General features: G+C 45.5%; 1 protein-coding gene and 1 pseudogene across 2 annotated transcripts in view; both read left to right on the forward strand.

Annotated features, from left to right (window-relative positions):
• Positions 1-14,852: 14,852 nt before the first annotated feature.
• LOC308416890 (small ribosomal subunit protein uS12-like) lies at positions 14,853-15,284 on the forward strand (annotated as a pseudogene). The gene has a single exon. The product of its transcript is annotated as a small ribosomal subunit protein uS12-like (transcript).
• A 1,220-nt stretch (positions 15,285-16,504) lies between these two features.
• Positions 16,505-21,255, forward strand: part of PIK3AP1 (phosphoinositide-3-kinase adaptor protein 1) — a 107,227-nt gene continuing 102,476 nt past the window's right edge. The window contains exon 1 of the mRNA XM_080911751.1: positions 16,505-16,627. Within this exon, the coding sequence (XP_080767877.1) occupies positions 16,615-16,627 (13 nt within the window). The 5' untranslated portion in view covers positions 16,505-16,614. The remainder of the gene's footprint in view (positions 16,628-21,255) is intronic.

Consider the following 21,255-nt stretch of genomic DNA (forward strand, 5'->3'; position numbering starts at 1 on the left):
TCCATCCAAGTCCACAGTTCTGGGAAAGTCTCTACATGTACTAGTGCTGTTTATTGGCTTCTGTAGTTCCATTTTTGACTAATTGTTCTTGTTAACTGAAGAATGTCGACCTAGGACATGGCTTTGCACTTAAAAGCTCACCCTGAGAAAGGCCCGGGGCTCGACCCGGAATTCTGAACACTCAGCGAAATCACTGGTTGGCTAATAAAGACTTTCCATTGGCTTATACCTGGGTTGGAGCAGTCTGCAATGGTGGGTATTCCATGACAGTCTCACCATACGGTAGATTCAGAACAATCTTGTTTACTTTCATAATCTTTAAAGAAAAGCCTACTCTTATTTCATAATTTCTTTTTAAAACATTCTTTATTATTATTCCATGCGTGTATGATGCTTGCGTGTGTTCATAGAGTCGGTTCTCTCCCCTTCCACCTTTACACAGGTTCTAGGGATAAAACACAGATCATTGGGCTTGAGGCAAGTGCTTCACTACCGAGTGTTTTCATCATTCCCTATTTCACAATTTTATACATACATGCACATAAATAAATGCTGTCCTTTGGTGTTCCCAGCCCATTATCCTCCCTTCTCTCCCTTTCCTCTCCTACCAAGCTGCTCTTTTTCTAGCAAACGTTCCTGCTTTCATCTCTGTTCTGGTGGCCTACTGCCTTTAATAAGGGTCACCTCCTTGCATGAGTATGGCAGGAGGTTATTTTCTTAAGAAAACAATTTTCAAGGGTCTGTATCGTAAGGGTGTGTGTCTTAGTTAGGGTCTTACTGCTGTGAACAGACACTGTGACCAAGGCAACTCTTGTAGGGATAACACTTAATCAGGGCTGGCTTACAGGTTCAGAGGTTCAAGGAAGGAGTATGGCAGCATCCAGGCAGGCATGGTACAAGAGAAACTGGGAGTTCTACATCTTCATCTGAAGGCTACTAGGAGAAGACTGACTTTCCAGGAAGCTATGAGGAGGGTCATAAAGCCCACACCCACAGTGACACACTTTGTCCAACAAGGCCACACCTCCTAATACTGCCAGTCACCGGGCCATCCATATTTGAGCCATTATAAGGGGTATGGCTCCCCACACCTCAGCATTCATTAATTGCAATAGTTCCTCAGCCAGGGCTTGGACCTCATTGTCTCTCTGTCATCCACAATAGAATGGAGACAACCTTGAGCTTGTACAGGTCTTGTGCAGATAGTCGCAGCTTCTGTGATTTTATAGGTTCAACTTTCATGTTGCAAACAGAAGATTCTCCTCTCACCCTCCAGTTCTTACGTTCTCTTTGCCCCCTCTTCCAACATCTTACCTGCATTGTAGGGGGCCAGGGGTTTGATATACACACATTCAAATATTCAAGCCCACTATTCTGACTTCTGGGACTCGTGTTGTTCAGAACCATCTGTAACCTCAGCCCCTGCTGATCCGATGCCTCTGGCCTCCTTGACCACCTGTGCCCACATGCACCCCCCCCCCCACAGATACAGCCACCTACACGTAATTAAAAACAACAAAAATGAGCCTTAAAAAATAAATGTATTAAAGACTTAGCACAAACAAAATGACCAGCTATTTCCAGAGAGTTGTACCTTCTGCACTTGAAGCCGAAGGCCTGCGTCCCTACAGAGGCCAAGCGTTGTGTTGCTATCGGGCTACTGCTGCCTGAGGGCGATGCAGCATTTCATTCTTGTATTTGCTATATTTTAATTTTTCTGTAATGAGTATTCTCTCTCTCTCTCTCTCTCTCTCTCTCTCTCTCTCTCTCTCTCTCTCTTCTCACCTAAATTACTGAAGTTTTAATGTTCTCAAATACTGTAACACAAGTCTAACACAAGAAGGAGAATGTACTGCTCAGTGGATCTAAAAAAATTGGCACCAGCATTCACTTCATGAAGTTCCCTGGTGCCTCGCAATGAAGTGTTTTTCTGGGGAACTAGGGGGTAAAAGATAAAGTCTTCAAGTTCTCTTTCTGTGTCTTTACTAGTTCCAGCCAACAGAGTCAGTATCTAGGGAGTTAACTCCCTAAATGCTTAACCCTTTAGACAAGTCTAGCCCTACCAACTCTCAAGATAAGGATCTATTAATCTTTTTAAAAAGATTTTTTTTTTTAATGTACACAGCACTCTGCCTGCATGTGTGCCTACACACCAGAAGAGGCACCAGATCTCATTACAGATACATGTGAGCCACCATGTGGTTGCTGGGAGTTGAACTCAGGACCTCTGGAAGAGCAGTCAGTGCTCTCAACCTCTGAGCCATCTCTCCAGCCCCAGGACATATTAAGTATTTATTAAAAAGCCAGACAACAAGAAAAACTGGAGAAGAGAATGGAGTGGAGGAGGAAGATTTAGAATGAGTCAGAGAATCGAGGGAGAACAGGGATAGAGGACAGATCGGCTGCAAGAGTCAGGAGGGAGAGAGCACTCGGCAAAGCGATGGTTAAACCCAGCTGCTGCTCAGGGGCTATGAAAGGTCACAAGGAGAAGACATGTGGCAGCAGCAGACAGATGGGACATCTGCCGAGTTCTAGAAATGGCGAAGCAAGGGTCTTTCCAGCTCGGGCACTTGGCACTTTGAGAAAGATGATTACAAGGGTCCGTCATTTACATTAACTTATCAGTCATGGCGAACATGGGCTGGCTGATTGAGGAGTTCTGGGAGAGATATAGCAAAACGTGGGCAGGAAAGCCCCTCTAAGTCAAAGGAAATCACAGAAGGACCGAGTGGGGGAGGGCATACAGAAAATCTTCAGGGAGGAGTGTGTTACCAGGTAAGTCAAGCGTGGACTTAGTGGCCACTGAACAGTAGAAAATGACAGGTGAGGAGAGCTTTGTGTGCCCATGAGATTTACTGTCTGGGGCTTAGGAGATAGCTCAGCTCATGACATTCATTACAGCAACAGGACCTGCATTCAACCCCCAGAGTCCATGAAAACCAACCAACCAGATCCAGGCATGCCCCAAATACTTGCAACCCCAGGCTGAGGAAAGCAAAGATAAGTGAATCCCAAAATGTCAGCTTGTGTCAGTACCGTCAGAAAGGAAGAAAACACTACTGGGAAGGTAACTTCAGGCAACAGCTCTCTCTTAACTCAGGATGGACCCCTGAGTGACAGCCATGTCTACAGCTGTCCAAGAGAGATGCTCAGATTTCACACACAGTTAACAAACACAGGGTGGCCCATGTGGGAATGGATCTGGGTCTACAAATGACCAGCAGACTGAATAAAAGCCAGAGCAGCATCAATTAAAAGACTGCCCTCTACTCTGTGTGTGTGTGTGTGTGTGTGTGTGTGTTTATGTGTGTGTGTATGTGTGGGCTATGTGTGTGTGTGTGTGTGTGTGTGTGTGTGTGGTGTGTGAGTATGTGTGTGTGGGGGTATGTGTGTGTTGGGTGTGTGTGTGTATATGTGTGTATGTGTGTATGTTGGGTGTGTGTGTATGTGTGTGTATATGTGTGTGTATGTGTGGGGGGTATGTATGTGTGTTGGGTGTGTGTGTGTGTGTGTGAGCCAAAACCCAATGATCTATCCAACGCAATGTGAACCTAGATGGAAACCATGGACTTCGATAAATGGTGCTGTGTCTGCATTAGCAGCAGAGATGTACACACAGCACAAGATGCTCACAAGGAGATGAGGGCAAAGCGTGGAGCAGAGATGTGGGAGGAGCAGCGAGTCTGTGGAATCTCTCTGTACTACCTGCTAAAAATCTCCAGAAATCCAAAAGTGCTTTTAAAAACTCCATTTATTTAAAAATAAAATGCAGGGGAGGGTATGGCTGAAAGAGTAGCTCACTGGGCGAGTGTTCTCGAGTGTGTAGAAAGCCTGGGGGCTTAAATCTGCAAAAAATATAGACAAACAAATGAACCCGTTTCAGAGATTAGTCAACCAACAACCAAAAAGAATGGGAAGGAGGGCTTCCTAAGAAGATATAGCAGACTCTATCCATATCAATTTCAATATTAAACTCAAACACCAGACTTCATTTTTCACTTCCCTTTCAGATGATAAGAGAAACTTTAAAAAGAGTCCTTTTGTTTTTGTTTTTAAGCATGTGACATCTGTACCTCCCTGAGACTGTTTGATTCCTTAGTGGGATAAGGGATGTATGACTGGAGCCTCAGCAGCCACTCTAGAGCATGAGGGATATGAAAGAGGCAAAAGCCACTAGGGAGGATGGCTGAGCCTGGGTTCCTGTGCTTTGGCAGCAATCCTGGGATCACTATATCAGGCTCTATTTCTCATTGAAACTTAAGCTGTTTGTATCCATATTATATTAGTTGAATGCCATGCCAGTTAACAGACTCACCACCAATCTATTAAAAACCATAAGTATAGTGCATGAAGAAACAATCTAAGTAAGGGTTAATAAAGAGTCCCCAAAAGAATTCAAATAGGAACTTAACTTAATTGAAAACGGTGTTTCATTTGGAGGGGAAAAGATGCTGGTTGCACCAGCTCTCCATCTGGAAGGAAACACGATGGCACTCTCCTCCACTTCCCACATAAAAATAAACTCCAGATGGATTATAAGTCCAAATGTGAAAATAAAAATATTAGATACAAATTGAGGAATTATTTATAAAGTTGTAAAGAAGCCCCTGAAGTTTCCACTCAGAACAAGTCTCTAGAGCCACCTTCTCAAAACAATAACCAAATCAAATCAAATCAAATCAAATCAAATCAAAACAGACAGATTGTCGACAAACACAGGCTCCAGGTACTGAGAGAAACTACGAACAACGCCAACAGGCAACGACAGAACACATGACACAAGTGGCTTGTGTGCGTCATTGTCTGCAAAGTAGTGATAAAAACACTACCAATCTGGGCAAAAGGATGGCTGAGAACATCAACAGGAACTGTCAGAAAAAAAGAGACTCAGAGGCAATACTCGTAACCTTGCTGACATTAAAAAACAACACAACAATGCATCTAACTCTTTTAATACAATATTTTCCTATGCTCTTTGATGATGTTATATATATGAACAATGTATCTTGATTATATTCTCTCTCAACTTCCCCTTCTCAGTCCTCCAAGTCCTCCGGACACGTACCCTTCTCTCTTCTTATAACTCGGCGAATCAGATTGGTATTGTCTGTTGGAATGCTGCTGAGTGTGTTGGCTTGGTCTTGTGTAGGTAATCATAGCACACGGAGTTTATTAGTGCAGTGCTTAGGTCATGCCCAGAAGACTCATTTCACAGGACTCCTGCCCATCCTCCAGGTCTCACATTTGTTCTGCCTCCCCGTCTGCAGTGCTCCCGGGTCTTGGTGGGGTGTATTGATATAAAAGTCATGACTGAGTCTCAATCATCACTTATTCTCAGCACCGTGGCCAGTTATGAGTCTCCGCCTTAACTGAGGACCACTGTGAAGGGAAACCTCTCTAATCAAGACCGAGAGTGGCACTAATCTGTGAGTATAAACCTAAGTATTCAGAAGACAGTTTGAAAGCATGTTCATTGAGCAAGACAACAGTAAAAGGCTCTCTTCTAGGGCCTATGAGCTCCTGTGCCATGGACTTTTGACTAGGTTTACAGAACCAGACATGGATACCTGGCCGTGAAGCAGGCCTCAAGTCTAATCCAAAAGTGTGTGGTGTCCCCATAACCTCAGTGCCACTTGTGCACCCTGGTAGGTCAGTACGGTAGCATTCAGGGTTGACTACTATGTAATGGCAGCTTTTCTCCTCCAGTGGCCTGAATAGCACCTTTCAACATTATGAAAGCTAGCCAGCAGGGGGATGCTTGCCTGGCCAATTCTACTTTGATCTTTTTATGTCCTGTATAATATGTGGTGTCTTCACCAATAAGGTCTCACCATATAGTTCTGATGGACAAACAAGAACAATCACAATAGCCTGTGTGGTTTGGGGCACACCGGAGGCCTCCTCAACCATTTGTAGGGAGGTAACCTGTGCTGGACACTGAGCTCTTCACTTAATAACCCATATCTTCCTGGTGGAAGAATAGCCCGCCATGTAGGGTCTCTGGGTTCAGACTCTTTTTTTTTTTTAATTAAAATTTAAAACTAGTGTATTATGTAGCAGATTTCCAGGAAAGTTTTTCACATATCTTTTATTGTTGTTGTTTGTTTGTTTTTGAGATAGGAAGGGTCTCACTATGCAGCCTTAGCTAGCCTAGAACTCACTACATATAGGTCAGGATCTCATTAAGATCTGCCTGCCTCTGCTCCCAGAGTGTTGGGATTAAAGATGTGTGTCAGTAGACCCTACTGGTGGTACCTTTAGTTTTGGTTAACTTTCCCCCTGCACTCCCTCCTCTCTCCTTCCCTCTAGCAGTTTGGATCCACCAGATTGACCAAAAGGAAAAAGGTTGATGAGGCTAATCATATGGTATAAAATGTGAGCTTCTATAGCCTTCTGGGAAGGAAGGCTATTATTTTTAAAGGTACATAGCTGTTTGACTTAGCAATACCATTTTTGGGGGGGGGGAGGGTAAACTGTTCTACAGAAAGGAGAGCATCGGGCCAGAAGGTAATATATTTAGGAGTATGTATTTTAAAGTGGCTTTGGAGGGGCAAATAGATGCCCGGAATTCAAAGCAAAAAAGTTAATGCCCAGCTACACAAGCCACATAGACTGGCAGAGCTGTACTGCAGAGCACCAGGCAAACTTTTAAAAAGTGAGCAGGTACGTACGTCTGTATTGACCAAGAGGCTCCTCTCCCCTGCTGAGATAATGTCTCATACAACCCAAGCTAGTTTTCAACTTCCTCTGTAACTGAGGCAGACCTTGAACTTCTGCTTCCGACCTCTTGCTTCCTCTTCCCAGGTTGTTAGGATTATAAGTACGTTTTTTCACACCTGGTTTGTGTGGTGCTGAGGATCAAGCCCAGCGTCCTAGACAAACACTCTACTAACAGTTACATCTCCAACTCTTGTTGTTTTGGGTGTCTACTGCAGGGCTGGGCTTACTCAAGCAGGAAGTAGCCTCTTCTCTCTCTGAGGAGCCACCTGTGATGCTTGAGTTAATTGGTCCTGTATTTCTGAGTATTCCTCCTGTTTCAGCATTCCTTAGTTAACACTGAGGCGTTAGCCAGATGGTCTACCTCTTTACCGGTCTCAAGCTGCTGGTGGCTAAATGCTTCTGAAGGTGGAAGACTCTTTCCTTGTAGACCAGCACCTACCTGGTAGGCATCTTGATTTTTCAGCTTTTGACCAGTCCTGGGTCTGAGGGGCAGCTGAGATTTAGGTCAATCTGACAATGATCTACTTATACAGAAGATCCAAAGGCTTCAGTGGCTACAAAGGAGGGAGGTCATCTCAGCAAGGATCCAGCACAAGACGAGGCAGCAGGCTCTATAAACACACCCCAAACCTTCCAAGTCCGGGTGGGTTGCAAGAAAGGCCGTTAAAGACCAGTGGAACTGGGCAGAAAGTTCCATTGCTGCCGACTGTTGTAAGGAATAAGGAGTTTGATGTTGAGTCCAGATTAAACAGTATTCTGCTTTAGGTAGACTTGATCTCTTCAAGCTCTGACAATGGTGTGGGGGTGTGGCTATCCAGTGTCACCTGCTGGTCATCTTGCATAACTAATGCTGTATTTAACAACCATAGTATATGTTTTCTTTTCTATTTCTCTCTCTTTCTCTCTCTCTCTCTCTCTCTCTCTCTCTCTCTCTCTCTCTCTCTCTCTCTCTCTCATTGGATATTCTCTGTATTTACATTTCAAATGTTATCCCTTCCCCCCCACTCCCATTCCCCCTCCCTTTGCTTCCATGAAGGTGCTCCCTTTCTCCACCACCCTCTCTACCTCAGTGCCTTGGTATTCCCTTGCACTGGGAAAACATGCCTTCACTGGACCAAAGGCTTCTTCTCCCATTGATGCCAGACAATGCTATCCTCTGCTACATATATAACTGGAATCATGAATATTTCCATGTATACTCATTGATTGGTGTTTAGTCTCTGGGAGCTCTGGAGGGTTTGATTGGTCAATAATTTTGTTCTTTCCATGGGGCTGTAAACCCTTTCAGCTCCTTCAGTCCTTTTTCTAGCTCCTTCATTGGGGTCCCTGTGTTTAGTCCATTGGTTAGCTGCAAGCATCCTCAATTGTATCTGTATGACTCCGGCAGAGCCTCTGTGGGGGCATCCATATCTGGCTCCTGCCAGTAAACATTTCTTGTCATCAGCAATAGTGACTGGGTTTGGTGGCTGCATATGGGGTGGATACCCAGGTGAGGCAGTCTCTGTAGATCTTTTCTTCAATCCCTGCTTCTTTATTTGTTCCTGTATTTCCTCTCATGAGTGTTTTGTTCTCCCTTCTAAGAAAGGCTGAGGCATCCACATTCTGGCCTTTTTTCTCTTTGAGCTTCATAAAGTTTGTGAATTGTTTCTTGGGTATTCCGAGCTTTGGGGCTAGAATTCACTTATTAGTGAGTGCATACCATGTGAGGTTTTTTTGTGACTGGGTTACTTCACTCAGGATTATAGCTTCTATTCCATCCATTTGCCTAGGGATTTTATAAAGTCATTGTTTCTAATAGCTGCGTAGTACTCCATTGTGTAAATGTACCACATTTTCTGTATCCATTCCTCTGTTGAAGGACATCTGGGATCCTTCAAGCCTTATGTATTCTTTTCAAATACACATTCTCAAAATGAGAAGATAAGGTAGATCGTAGATACAGCCACACTTAAAATAGTTGGAAGCATGGGTCTGTTTTCTGACCATAAAGGAATGAAGTCAGAAGTCATTAGCAATAAGCTTTCTCTTAAAAATCTTGAATGTCTGGAGATCAAGTTGCTTTAAACAACCCATGGCTCAGGAAGTACTCAGAGGATGTTAGAAAAATAAAACATAAAGAAGGTCTGATAAAGATGAGAGAAGTCAGTGGGATAGAACATGAAAGAAAACTGGCAAAACCTGAAGCTGGATTTTGAAAGATAAATAAAACAGATAAATAGCTGAGAGAGAGAGAGAGAGAGAGAGAGAGAGAGAGAGAGAGAGAGAGAGAGAGGGAATTAGAGGGAGAAAGAGAAAGACAGAGAGAAAGAGAGAAACAGACAGAGAAAATTAGAGAGAGACAGAGACAGAGGGAAGGAGGGAGAGACAGACAGAGACAGAAAAATAGGGAGAGGGAGAGAATTACCAATATTTGAAATGAAGCCTGCAGATTGAAGACAAGGGAGTACTATGAGTCCTCCATGCCAGTAAATCGAAAAAGGCTCAGATGAAATGTGCACATGTATAGAAAAATACAACCAGTCAATACTGGCCCAAGATCGAATGTAAACTCTGACTATGCCTATATTTATTGAGGAAGTTAAAATTTCTAGCAAAAGGTAATAGAGAAATGTCTGTTTTGATAGGTTTATGGTTGATTTCAATCAGAAATTTGAGACAGACATTTAACACGGATATTTATCAGAAAATAGAAGCAAATAAATACCCCACATCTCATTTTATAAATTGAGATTAACTCCAATGTTAAAAACTGACAAAATAATCTCAGGAAAAGAAGAAGAAGAAGAAAAAGAATCAGGCTGGAGAGATGGCTCAGAGGCTCTGCTCTTCCAGAGACCCCGAGTTTAATACCCAGAAGCCACATGGTGGTTCACAACCATCTGTAATGAGATCTGATGCCCTCTTCTAGTGTGTCTGAAGACAGAGACAGTGTACTTATATATACATTAAATAAATTAATTAATTAAAAAAATTCTTAAAAAAATAGAGTCCACTCTTGACCATCAACTTGATGAACTCTAGAGTCCCGTAGAAGACAAACCCCTGGTCATGCCTGAGAGGGACCCTGTACTCTGGGTTCATCGAGATGGGAAGACCTGCCTATTGTGGGTGGCACCCTTCCGTGAATGGCACCCTGGACTGAATTAGCAGGAGAAAGTGAACTGACCCTTCATATCTCTCTCTGCTTCCGACTGCAGACTCACTGCGAATAGCGTAGGCTCCTGGTGCTACAAGCTCCCTGTCACTATCCTTTCAAGTTAATAATAATTTATTTATAATTAATTTTATAAGAGCAAAATAAATCCTCCCATCCTTAAGTTACTTTTATCAAGCAGTTTGTCATGACAAAGACCCAAAACTTAAAAAAAAAAATTTAAACAAAATTCTTAAGAAAGTATTAGTCAATCGGCAATCTGGAGAAAGAACAATTTATCATGACCAAGTTAGATTCATAAGAGATTCAAAGTGAGGCATCCTTTGGCTGCTAATGATAGATTGGCTCAGGAAAACAAAGTATAAAACAAGAATTTTCTAATAGGGAATAGTAGAGTTAGATACAGCAAAAGCCCTAGATCAGGAAAGAGAGCCTTGGTTCTGTCTCCAACGTGATGCATGATATGATAATGCCTGTTCACTGACCTCTGCCTCAGTTTCCGAAAATCTCCAGTAATAATGGCCTCTCAAGGCCTCGACTGACTCAGACACTCTGAGTCTCAGGCTTCCTTAGTTTTTGTCACATTTGACTAGAGTTTCTGCTTCAGTACCCCTAAAGTCAGAAGTAGACTGCGTGCAAGATACGCTTCATATGTGACGACAGTGACCACCTGCACATGACTGAAAGGACTGAGACTCCGCAGGGCCCCACCTGAGAACGCCCTCATGGCTTCAGGAAGTGCTTTTAAATGAACTCTCTGGAGGGAGTCCAATATGTCACTGTCCCATGGCTCAGAATGACTTGCGGGATGGCCCTGGGAAAGTATCTCACAATACGGGTCCTTCTCTGTAAAGCATCTAGCAAGCCAGCATTAAGAAGGAACATGTGTTACAAATAGCTGGTGCTCACTAAATATTGCTTCTGTTCATACACCGGTAAGTGTGGAGGCAGTGAAATACAGCTGAACACTCAGACAATAGCAACTCAAATAGCAGAGATGTACCGATATCTGTCTTGGAAAAAAGCCAGAGGCTGGGAGCCTGGAGCTTGTTGGGAAGCTCCGTGGCTGGTAGGCATCCTAGTTTCATTTCTGACACTGTGATAAAACACCCAGACTCATAGCAGCTTAGGGAGAGAGAGGTGAAAATTTAGTTCAGTTTTAGATAACAGTTCATTGTGGAGAAACCAAGAGGGCAGGAACTGGAATTAGCTAGTCACATCACATCAACAGTGAAGAGCAGAAAGGATGGTTGTGTTCAGCACTCGCTCTCCACATACAGAGTCTTACTTAGAGACTGGTACTGCCTACAGTGGGCAGGACTCCCTACATCAATTTGGAATCAAGACAATCCACCACCCACGTGCCCATTGGCTATTGGATCTAGGTGACCCCTCATTCCTGGGCCATTCTAAACAGTATCAAGTCGACAACTAAAAGTAACCATGGTGTAAGGAGTCAGCCTTTGCCTATCTTCTTGTTGTAACGTTCTTAGTGTATCCACATGGTTACCTCAGGATTCAAGAAGGATATTTGACTTCTACACGATCTCATTTACATCTCAGGCAGGAGCTAAAACAATGGCAGAAAAGGAAAACAAAATCTAGCAAAGCTAAGTTTCTTATAAAGCATAGTCTTGGATTCCACTAGGTGACTTTCATCTATCTTGGCCTCTGCAAAATTTGCAAGAGCTGCTGGGAATGGAAACTTTTAATACAACAACATTGCTACCCTCAAGTCAAGCTGGGATTCTGTTACTAAGAAACAAGGTGTGCTGGTTAGTTTTAATGCCACAATTTGACATTACCTGTGAAGAGAAGACCTCAACTGAAGAACTGCCTTGATCAGTCTGGTCTGTGGGAAATGAGATGGGTGACTTTCTGCACTGTTAATTGACACAGGGAGGCCCAGCACACAGTGGGTGTCACCACCTCCTGGCTGATGGGTCTGCAAAGTCTGAAAAAGCTAGCTGAGCATCAGTCAGAGAATGAGGCAGTAAACAGCTTCCCACCATGGCTCCTGCCTTGAGTTCCTGCCTGGACTTCCCTCTGGGATTAGTTGTCACCTGGAAGTGTCAAGTCACTTCACCCTTTCCTCCCCAAGTTGCTTTTGGTTAATGGGTTTTAGCACAGCAACAGAATGAAACTAGAAAACAGTGAGGGATCTCGGACATGGTGACAACTCTGTGGCATTCCTTTTTCATACGCCTAACGTCACTTTTGGTGGGAGATTATGGCAGTACCACCACAAGACAGCTGCCAGGCTTCGGAATCACAACACAGGGCAAGGCAAACAGCTCTTGAGCAATGAATGGATTTAAAATGGCAAAAGTTCAGGAAATTACCTCATTGCAGCCAAAGAGCAGATGCCTAGAATTTTGTGACTTTGGACGTGGGTTTCAGGCCTGCAATTAGCATTGCTGTTGCAGAAGGACCTCTGAACTCCTTCAGAAGGCCTTCAGAAAGAGGCTACAGTGGTGGACAGAAAAGATGGCCACATTCTTGCAAGAAAATGAGGTTTCTAGTTTTTTGTAAAGATGCTTGCTCTTGGAATCACAATATTCCCCAGGTGCCTTCATTGGGTTTTTAATAGGATGCCCTGTTGAGTCAGGTTGAAACTGCCTGGAACACCAGCACCTCTCAGCACCTCCTCTGAAGTCCAACCTACAAATCCATTTTAATCCTGTCTTTACACACTCCACCCTGATGGTATATACTGGCCCCAGTGTCCTGGGGCTCTGGGACAGGGGGAAAATGATGCTTTCCGTATGAAGGTGGTGTGACCAGATGCAGGTAACTTAACCTGCATATTAGCCACTCTAGCCACAAGCTGAATGGCTTGTTCTTGGTGATTTAAAAACAGCCGGGTGCTGAGTCCCATACTAAGCATTGGAGGGGGGCATATGGAAAGAGGAGGCTTCCCTCCAGTGGACTGCCCAGCTCAAAGCATGGGCATGAGGAAGGCTTGCTGGGTGAGCTTCCACTCCCAGCTTCTTTCTTAGGAGAGCTGTCCAGTCTGGGCATAGCAGAGGGAGCCCACAGGTGACAGAACATCTGCCACTTCCACTGTCATGGAAGTGACGCCAGACAGGTGTCTGATGACCCAGGAGGATGGACCTTCAGGCTAAGGTAGAGTCTGACATGCATTCTTACTTGGTCAAGTGCATCGGCTCTGGAGCCAGAATGGCTGGGTTCAAACAGTTTTGCAATTGCTGGTTGTGTACCCTTGGGCAGAAGTTCTTAACCCTTTGATCTGCAGGAGATGTGCACCAGCAGTACCGTTCTCACGGAAACGCTAAGAGAATTAGGATGGATTGAGATCGCCTTTCACCTCTGCCTATGTCCCAGCCAATACTGATCCTCAGGTCTGCAATTTCAAAATAGCACCTTGAAATAAGAAATAGAAATTTATTTCTCTCTCTGTGCTCCCTGTTCCACCTATTTTCTCTCCTTTGCCAATAGCAAACATGCAACTACCAGGCCTAAGTCCCCCACCCTCTCCATCCACTCAATGGGTCTTTTGTCCTATCAGAGATGCAAAAGTGGAGACATTATTTCCCCTAATCTGCTTACTTCGGTTGAACAGAGAGACGTAGCAGGTTGCATCCAAAACTAGGAATGCCCTTTCACCCAGGAGTATTGACCTCTGGAGTTCTCTCCCAGACAAATTCCAGGAACCAGTGCTTCTCCACAAAGTGAGAAACGCAGCCAGTAGACTGAGTGACCAAGGCCTTGCCTGCCACTGACAGATGACCTCTAACAGCTGGAGAAGGTGCAGGAACGCTTAGGTTGATGTCCAGGTTAGCATGGTTAAGAGTCAGGAAAGGATCCTTACTCTTCTAGAGCCTGCAGCCAGAAGAGGGGAGCATGCTTTTGAGGTGGGGGCACTGGGGACTTGGCCTCAAATATATAGGCGGATTATAAAGTGATTCGAACAGGGAGAATAGATCATCTAGGTCCAGAGGCCCATGGGGCATGAAGGAGGCTTCAGGCCAAGGTAGGATCCAGAAGGCTAGTATTTTCTGGGTCCTGTATTTTCTGACTGGGGAATCCTTCAATGTCCATACCAGGAAGCCCGGGGCTTTCAGGCTCACAGCTTGCCTGAGGCTCCATGGTGGTAAGTGGAGGAGTCAGATAAGAATTCAGGGTCCGAACCTCTGTTATTACTCCAAGCTCTGGTCCTACCATCCCCCCTTCCTGTTCATATTCCGATGCTCCAGCCTGGACTCCTGCATATTGGTTACGGTGCCAGCAGTGGCTTGTCCTGCCTGGTGACATCCTTCCAGGGCCTTTCAGTGATCCTCAAATATTGACAGCCTTGCCTCCAAGGCCCTCCTGTCCCAGCCTCCTAGACACTGGGTTCCCCTTTTACTCAGCCTTCTCTTCAAAGATGCAGACACACCCATGGTCCTGTGCATGGGCTGTCTCCATGGTTCCGTCCTTGCTCTGCTCTGGTTCTGGCTCTTTACTTCCTCTCTCCATCAACTACTACTGCACCCGTGGTGGCAAGATTCTCAGGACCCCCAACCCCCTTCTGCCCCGCCCCCGCCCCGCCCCTGCCCCGCCCTCTGCCGCAACAGAATTTCCCATCACACAGATAGTTCAAGCTCAGTGTCTCTAATCTTAAGATCCTCCCATTACCACTTAATGCTGTTTTATAACATATAGCTTATCTTTGGCATTTTATAGTCCCTCGTCCTTGGCTTATGATTCTTAGTTTCAGTTTCTGAAAAGTTCCTTCTGTCCCTGGATCTCAGATATAAGGCTTTCCTGGTCATATGTGTTTCTGAGCACATTTTCTGGCCAGAGCTAGCAGTAGAGGATAGAGACTTCACAGCAAAAAAGATTGGACTCACTTTGAGGAACTTAGAGCAGAATATAGGAAGCATCAATTAAAGCCATTCTGGAAAAAAAAAATCCTATAATCTCAATTAAAGAACTCCAATACTGCTCTTTCTCTCGGGCCCGTGATATTGTCAAGATGGGCAAGTGTCATGGTCTTTGTACCGCCCAGAAGCTCCGAAGTCACCTGCAGGACCAGAAGCAGCAGGGCAAGCAGTAGAAGAAAGCCCACTTGGGCACGGCCCTGGAGGCCAATTTGTTTGGAGGTGCCTCTCATGCAAAGGGGATTGTGCTGGAAAAAGTAGGGGTTGAAGCCAAACAGCCAAATTCTGCCATCAGGAAGTCTGTCCCGGTGCAGCTCATCAAGAGCGGCAAGAAGATCACGGCATTCGTGCCCAACGATGGCTGCCTGAACTTCATTGAGGAAAATGATGAAGTTCTGGCTGCTGGATTTGGTCGAAAAGGTCACGCTGTGGGTGATATTCCTGGAGTCCGCTTTAAGGTTGTTAAAGTAGCCAACCTGTCTCCTTTGGCTCTGTACAAAGGCAAGAAGGAAAGACCAAGATCTTAAAATTTGACAATGGAAACACAGTAATAAAATTTCATATTCTGAAAAAAACAAAAAAGAACTCCAATACTGTAGAACGGCTATGGCTGTGTGTCAGAATAGGGGTGGAGCCAAGGATATCTATTCTAAGCAGGGGGAATGGCAGTCAGCATGCTCATCTCTGCTTTAGAAACCCTTGGCCTGTGTTAGGCGGAGAAACTATGTCCAAAGATACCCAGACCCAAATCTCCAGTATCTGTGAATTTGCTACATTATAGGACAAAGAACTGAAATTGTAGATGTATTGGGACTGTTGTTGAGGGGCCCTTAGACGACTTTTCCTGGGCCATCCCAGCAGTTTAATATATTTACCGGCGTTCTTGCAAGTGGAAGAGGGACTGGTGACATGATTCAGGGTAAAGGTGCCTGCTGCCTAGCGTCAAGCCAGTTTGATTTCACCAGATCTTCATGGTGGAATTGAGAGAACAGACTCTGACCTCTCTCTGGGATCTACACAACACGTGCGTGCATTCTCCTCCACAAGACAAACAAAGGTTTTTTGTTTGTTTGTTTTGTTTTTTGTTTTTTTTTAAAGTGGGGGGGAGATGGAAGAAAGCCAAAACAAACAAACAAACAAACAAAAAACCACACACTCTGATAATCTGATAGTAGAATCGGAGTAATAGTGTGCAGAAGGCTCTTGGCAGTGATGACGTCCGTCTATCAAAGATTATACTTAACACCAGTGTGGTCTCAGAGGGCCAGATCCAAGGAAATGCACAAGGGTCACAGGAGGGCACTCAAGGGCAACGCTGAGACCCTAGGGCCAGGTGCCTCGTTCCCCTTCCTGCAGACCCTCCCTATTCTTGGGGGCAGCGTCTCAAGGACAAGTCCCAAGGGGGGCAAGGTGGTTGGGACAGCTGTGCTACGCCTCCCTACCTCAAGTCTCTGAGAGCAGCTAGCCATGTAGTCTCTGCTTTCCCTCCCCCAGTTCCAGCACCCCAGGCTGCTCTTGGGGGACATCGTGGTGGCTGCCGACTTTCCTGAGGGACGGGACACACGTGGCACGAGCGGGGGGTCGGCGTCGGGAGCTGGCGGCTGGTCCTGTGGACTTCTCACTTCCCCTCCCCAACCGCCGCGCGTGCAGGTGCCACGCGGAGCCCCGCAGGCGGGGCAGACCCTGTGGACACGCCCCCGCGCGAGTCCCAGCTGCCGGGCAGGAGGAAGCGCCAGAGTCGCCACTGTCCTGAGCACAGCTGGGCTCCGCTCCTGCCCCACGTCGCCCACCGCAGCTGCGGACACCCGATACCGTGTTCCGGTGCCGGCCGGGGATGCGAGCTGCTCCCGCGACGGCATGGCAGCCTCAGGTGGGTAGCAGGCGCAGCGCTCCCCGGCTCCCGGCTCCAGTCTCGCGCGCCCCTGGTCCCTGAGGCTCTCTGACACCACCCTCCTAGCTTTGAGACCTTTCCCTTCTCTTTTTTAGTCTTTAGCGAGGGATCTTGTGTTCTTTCCGGTCTTTTCTCCGGTCTCTGTTGCAAACTTCCCCTCTGAACTTTCTCACGTTTCCCCTAACCGGGTCTGTGGACGATTCTCTCCAGCTCCTGCCTGGGTCTCGCCCCACCCCAGTTCTAAGTCTTTTCTTTCCCCAGTTCTGGCTAAGTTGCCAAGGGTCGTTTTCTCAGCTGTAACTCTTAAGTACTCGGTTGATAAGAGGTGGGGGCAGCTTCTCTAAGAGTCCAGATGCTCCTCTTAGGGTCTTATCCGACCAATAGGGGGCGCTCAGGCAGTCCTAGGTAGTCCAGGACAGCTTCAGAAGCCCCCTTTGTCCACGGTGATTGTATTTCTTCTCTGAAATTTTGGTAAAAACTAAGACCACACTCTTACTCTGTTCTCTACGGAACTTTCATGACCAGAGTTAATTGGAAAATTGGTGGGCAATTCTACCGATAAAAAGGTGCCAGAAGTTTCTTCTCGTTGGTCTCGGATTCCTTTCCAGCTCATGGGCATATATACATTTGGCAAGTCCTTAGCTCGCTGAGGTTCAGGACAACTCATGTAATGATAATGTTGAGAGACAGTTAATGAACCCTGCCCATACAACCTCAGTGAATATTAGGCATATTAGGTTCCTGGTGATAACCAGGTCCACCTGGTCTCTGTTTACCACAGAGTTTTGGTGGTGTGAAAGAAAACAGTAAGTAAACGGGGAATTGCTAGATGGGAAGAGATAGTTGCCTGCCGTGTTTTCAGTTTGGCTTCCTTGTGTTTACCCCAGTCTGATGCTTTAGAGAGAGAATGAAAACCGGATGATAACATCTCTTGAGAAAGATCCTGTAGGGGACTGTGCAAAGTCAGTGCTTGGCAAGTGTGGGAACAAATGCTACAATCCTGCTCTCCAAATCTGCTAAAGTCTAGCCTTAGGATGTGGTACTTTGGAACAGGGGTAGAAAAGGCTTTGATGGTACAGGCTTATTGTTATTGAAAGGGGTGGGAGGGGGTTTGTCAATGGCCTGTGGCTCTCTAGCCAAGCTCTATGGGTTAGATAAAGCTGTGCTGTGGGTAAGGGTTCCTTAGAGGCCGTTCACTGGTCAGACGTTTATAAAGGCTTGCTGTTTCCAGGCCTGCAGTAAGCGGTCAGTAGCGTCCAGGAAATAAGAGGATAAAGGCCGTGTAGCTGTGAGGACAGGAGACAACAGCTCATTTAATAATAATAATAATAATAATAATAATAATAATAATAATAATAATAATAATAATAGATGTCATGGTAGGTGTCGAGAGAAAGCAGACAGGGGGAGTTAGAGGCAGGGGGAGGAGAATGGCCCAGGCAAGGGTCTATACTATGTGTTTGACATACAGGGAGCAGCTATGGTGGCTGGGTGGATGGAGGGTTTGGGGAGAGGAGAACATAAGCTGGCTAAGCTCCTGTCTCCTTTCCTGGATGGAACAGGCTCTAGGCTGCTGTGCACTAGAGAAAAACAAGCAGGGGAGCAACCTGCTTTCCCTGCCCAGTGTCTAGAAGGCCAGCTCCAAGGGGAATAGCTGAAGAGGATAGGCTTGAAGGGTGGACCCAGGTTCAGATGAAGACTCTAACCCAGCAGCCAAAGCTGGGGTAGTGCATAAAGCTATCCAAACCTTTCATGGTCAGTGCCCTCTGTGGTGAAACACCATGCTAAGTGATATGAGACTGGCTCCCTCTGGGCTCCCTGGGTACTTGTCTATAGTTATAAGTAGTCCTGAGGGCAGGTCATAGTAGGGGAAAGCCATGGAGAGCCATCCAGGCCTCTGTCCTGTGTGGAGCCTTTATTTTAAAATGATGTTATAATGTATTTACTTGTCATGCTGTGTGTCCAGCTTTTGATACTATGACATGACACCATTTGCAGGTCACATTCATAGCTATCCTGGGACACATTCAGCTCATGGGCTCTGACTGCACGTGCCTGAAAGGGTGCTGTGAGCGGTTTTTAGAGTCCTCACCAATATGTGAACCTGAGAAAATGTTATTTTCAACTCAAAGAGAGGTCTTTCCTCTTCTCGCCTCCTCTCCAGTATTACCTCTAGATTGCCCTGCCCTGGGCTTGCGCATGAATGGGATTATGTAGTCTGTGGTTTTAGTGACTGACTTCCTTCTCATGATGTGTTCAAGGTCCACTCAACTGTAACCTAATCCCCTGATTTTCTTAAATTTCCTGCCCTTAGAGGGTGAGCGTCAGCCTTTCTCTTCCATTCCCTGACGTGTTTGCTTGTTGAAATTGTGGAGAATCTTGACTCCTTGGCCTTGAGAGCAAGCACTTTGAGTAGTGAGATGAGATACAACCAGCGTGTGCTTGAATGGTTTCTTTTATTTACGAGAGAGAGAGAGAGAGAGAGAGAGAGAGAGAGAGAGAGAGAGAGAGAGAGAGAGAGAGAGAGAAGAAGGCACCTGGGACTTCCCCTAAGGCACCAAGTCTGCAGCTGGTGAAGGCTAGACTCCCCCTTCTAGGCCTTGGTCCCCAAGAACCTGAGGAAGGCTCTCAGACCCTGTCCAGTGCCCTCTTTCTAGGCTCGCCTCTAAGCACCCCTCCCCCCATTATTCCTGGTCTTATAACATCATAGGGCGAGCAACATGGCCTAGCTAGTAAGGGTGCTTGTCACCAAGCTTGATGACTTGAGTTTGATCTCAGGGACCCACATAGTAGAGAGAAGAACTAAATCCTTTAGGTTGTTCCTGGACCTCTACATATGTGGTGTGGCTTCACGAACACACACAGCATGCACATACACATACAACAAACAAGCAAACAAGATGGCACACAGGTTCAAACATTGGCTCTACTTCAAATGGACAGGGTGTCAAGGTCATTCTTCTCTGTTCTTTTTGTAGATGGCTTCTGAATCATTCACTGCCACCTCTCTTTTAGTTTCCCGCTCCCAACTGGGACGCCTCTCTGTGGTCAGCCAGTCCCTTCCTGTCCTCAATCCATTCCCCTCTCCTGTAGCAAAACCTGTTCTTTGAGCTCCACAAGAACCAAGTCCCCTTCTCAACCCTGACAGGGTTTATGGGCTCATTGCTGGCTTGTGCATTGTTTCTCGTACTGAATAGGAGAAAGGGAGGAGTGATGTTGAATGGGGAGCAATGACTTCTGGGCTAAAGGAGGGAATTACTGCAGAAGAAAAGGCATTCTCCAGCAGGGAGGGCTGCTGACAAAGCAGATAGCCCCACCGCAGGCCAAGGAGGAACTTGAACTTCCACTTTGGACTTTTTTTTTTACAGCTTCCCAGTTTTTGGTTTCAGTGGCCCTGAAGTCTTCCTGATGGTAAATTTAGTTGACATCATTTACATTGAGAGCAGGTATTCCTTCATTTATGATATTGGTAGAAGTCACAACACACACACACACACACACACACACACACAAACACACACACCCTACACACCACACACACATACATACATACATACACACACACACACACCCTACACACCACACACACACAAACACACACACCACACATACCACACACACATACACCACACATACAAACACACACAAACAAACACATACATCATACACACACCCTACATACCACACACACACACAAAACATACACCACACATACCACAGATACCCCATACACATACACCACACACATAAACACATACACCACACATACTGCACATACCCCCCACACATACACTACACACACAAACACACACACACAAACACATACACCACACACATAACATTACACACACAGAGACAAAGAGGTCATGATACTGTTGACTGAAGCACTAACTACTTCCTTCCAAATACTCTTGCTCAATGGGGGTTGGGTTCAAACTTTGAACCCAGCTATCAGCTACTTTAAATGGCTGTTTTCTATATTTAATCGTGTTTTCAATGAGCTTATTTCAGAACAGATTTAGATTTTTCAGGAGAATGGCGAAAACCATTAGAGCAACAATTCTTAACCTGTGTGGGATATGACCACTTTGGGGGTCAAATGACCCTTTCACAGGGGTCACCCGACCATTGGAAAACACAGATATTTACATTATGATTTGTAACAGTAGCAGAATTACAGTTATGAAGTAGCAATGAAAATAATGGTTAGTGGGGGAGTGGCAGCTTGAGGGACTGTATTAAAGGGCCACAGCATTGGGAAGGTTGAGAACTGCTCATAGAGGTCCTACATATCCCAAACCTTCCTTCTTATTAGCAACTTACATTAAGAAAATACATTTACTGAAATTAGTGAGTTGATAATTATTATTTGGAGTGGGGGTTGCCTTTTAAGATAGGATGTCATTATATAGCTCAGGCTAGCCCTTTTCAGTTCTGTTCTTCATTCAAGTCCTTTGGTTTGTACATAGTGTCCCAGGTTCCCATTCAAGGCACCACACTGCTTTACTAGGGAGGCCTCCTTCATTGCCTCTCAGATGGGATTTTATCCTGTTTTCCTAGATTTTGATCATGTTGACAATTTTTTTAAAGATGATTTTATGTGTGTC

This window comes from Micromys minutus (assembly GCF_963924665.1).
Source record: "Micromys minutus genome assembly, chromosome: 2".
NCBI lineage: Eukaryota > Metazoa > Chordata > Mammalia > Rodentia > Muridae > Micromys > Micromys minutus.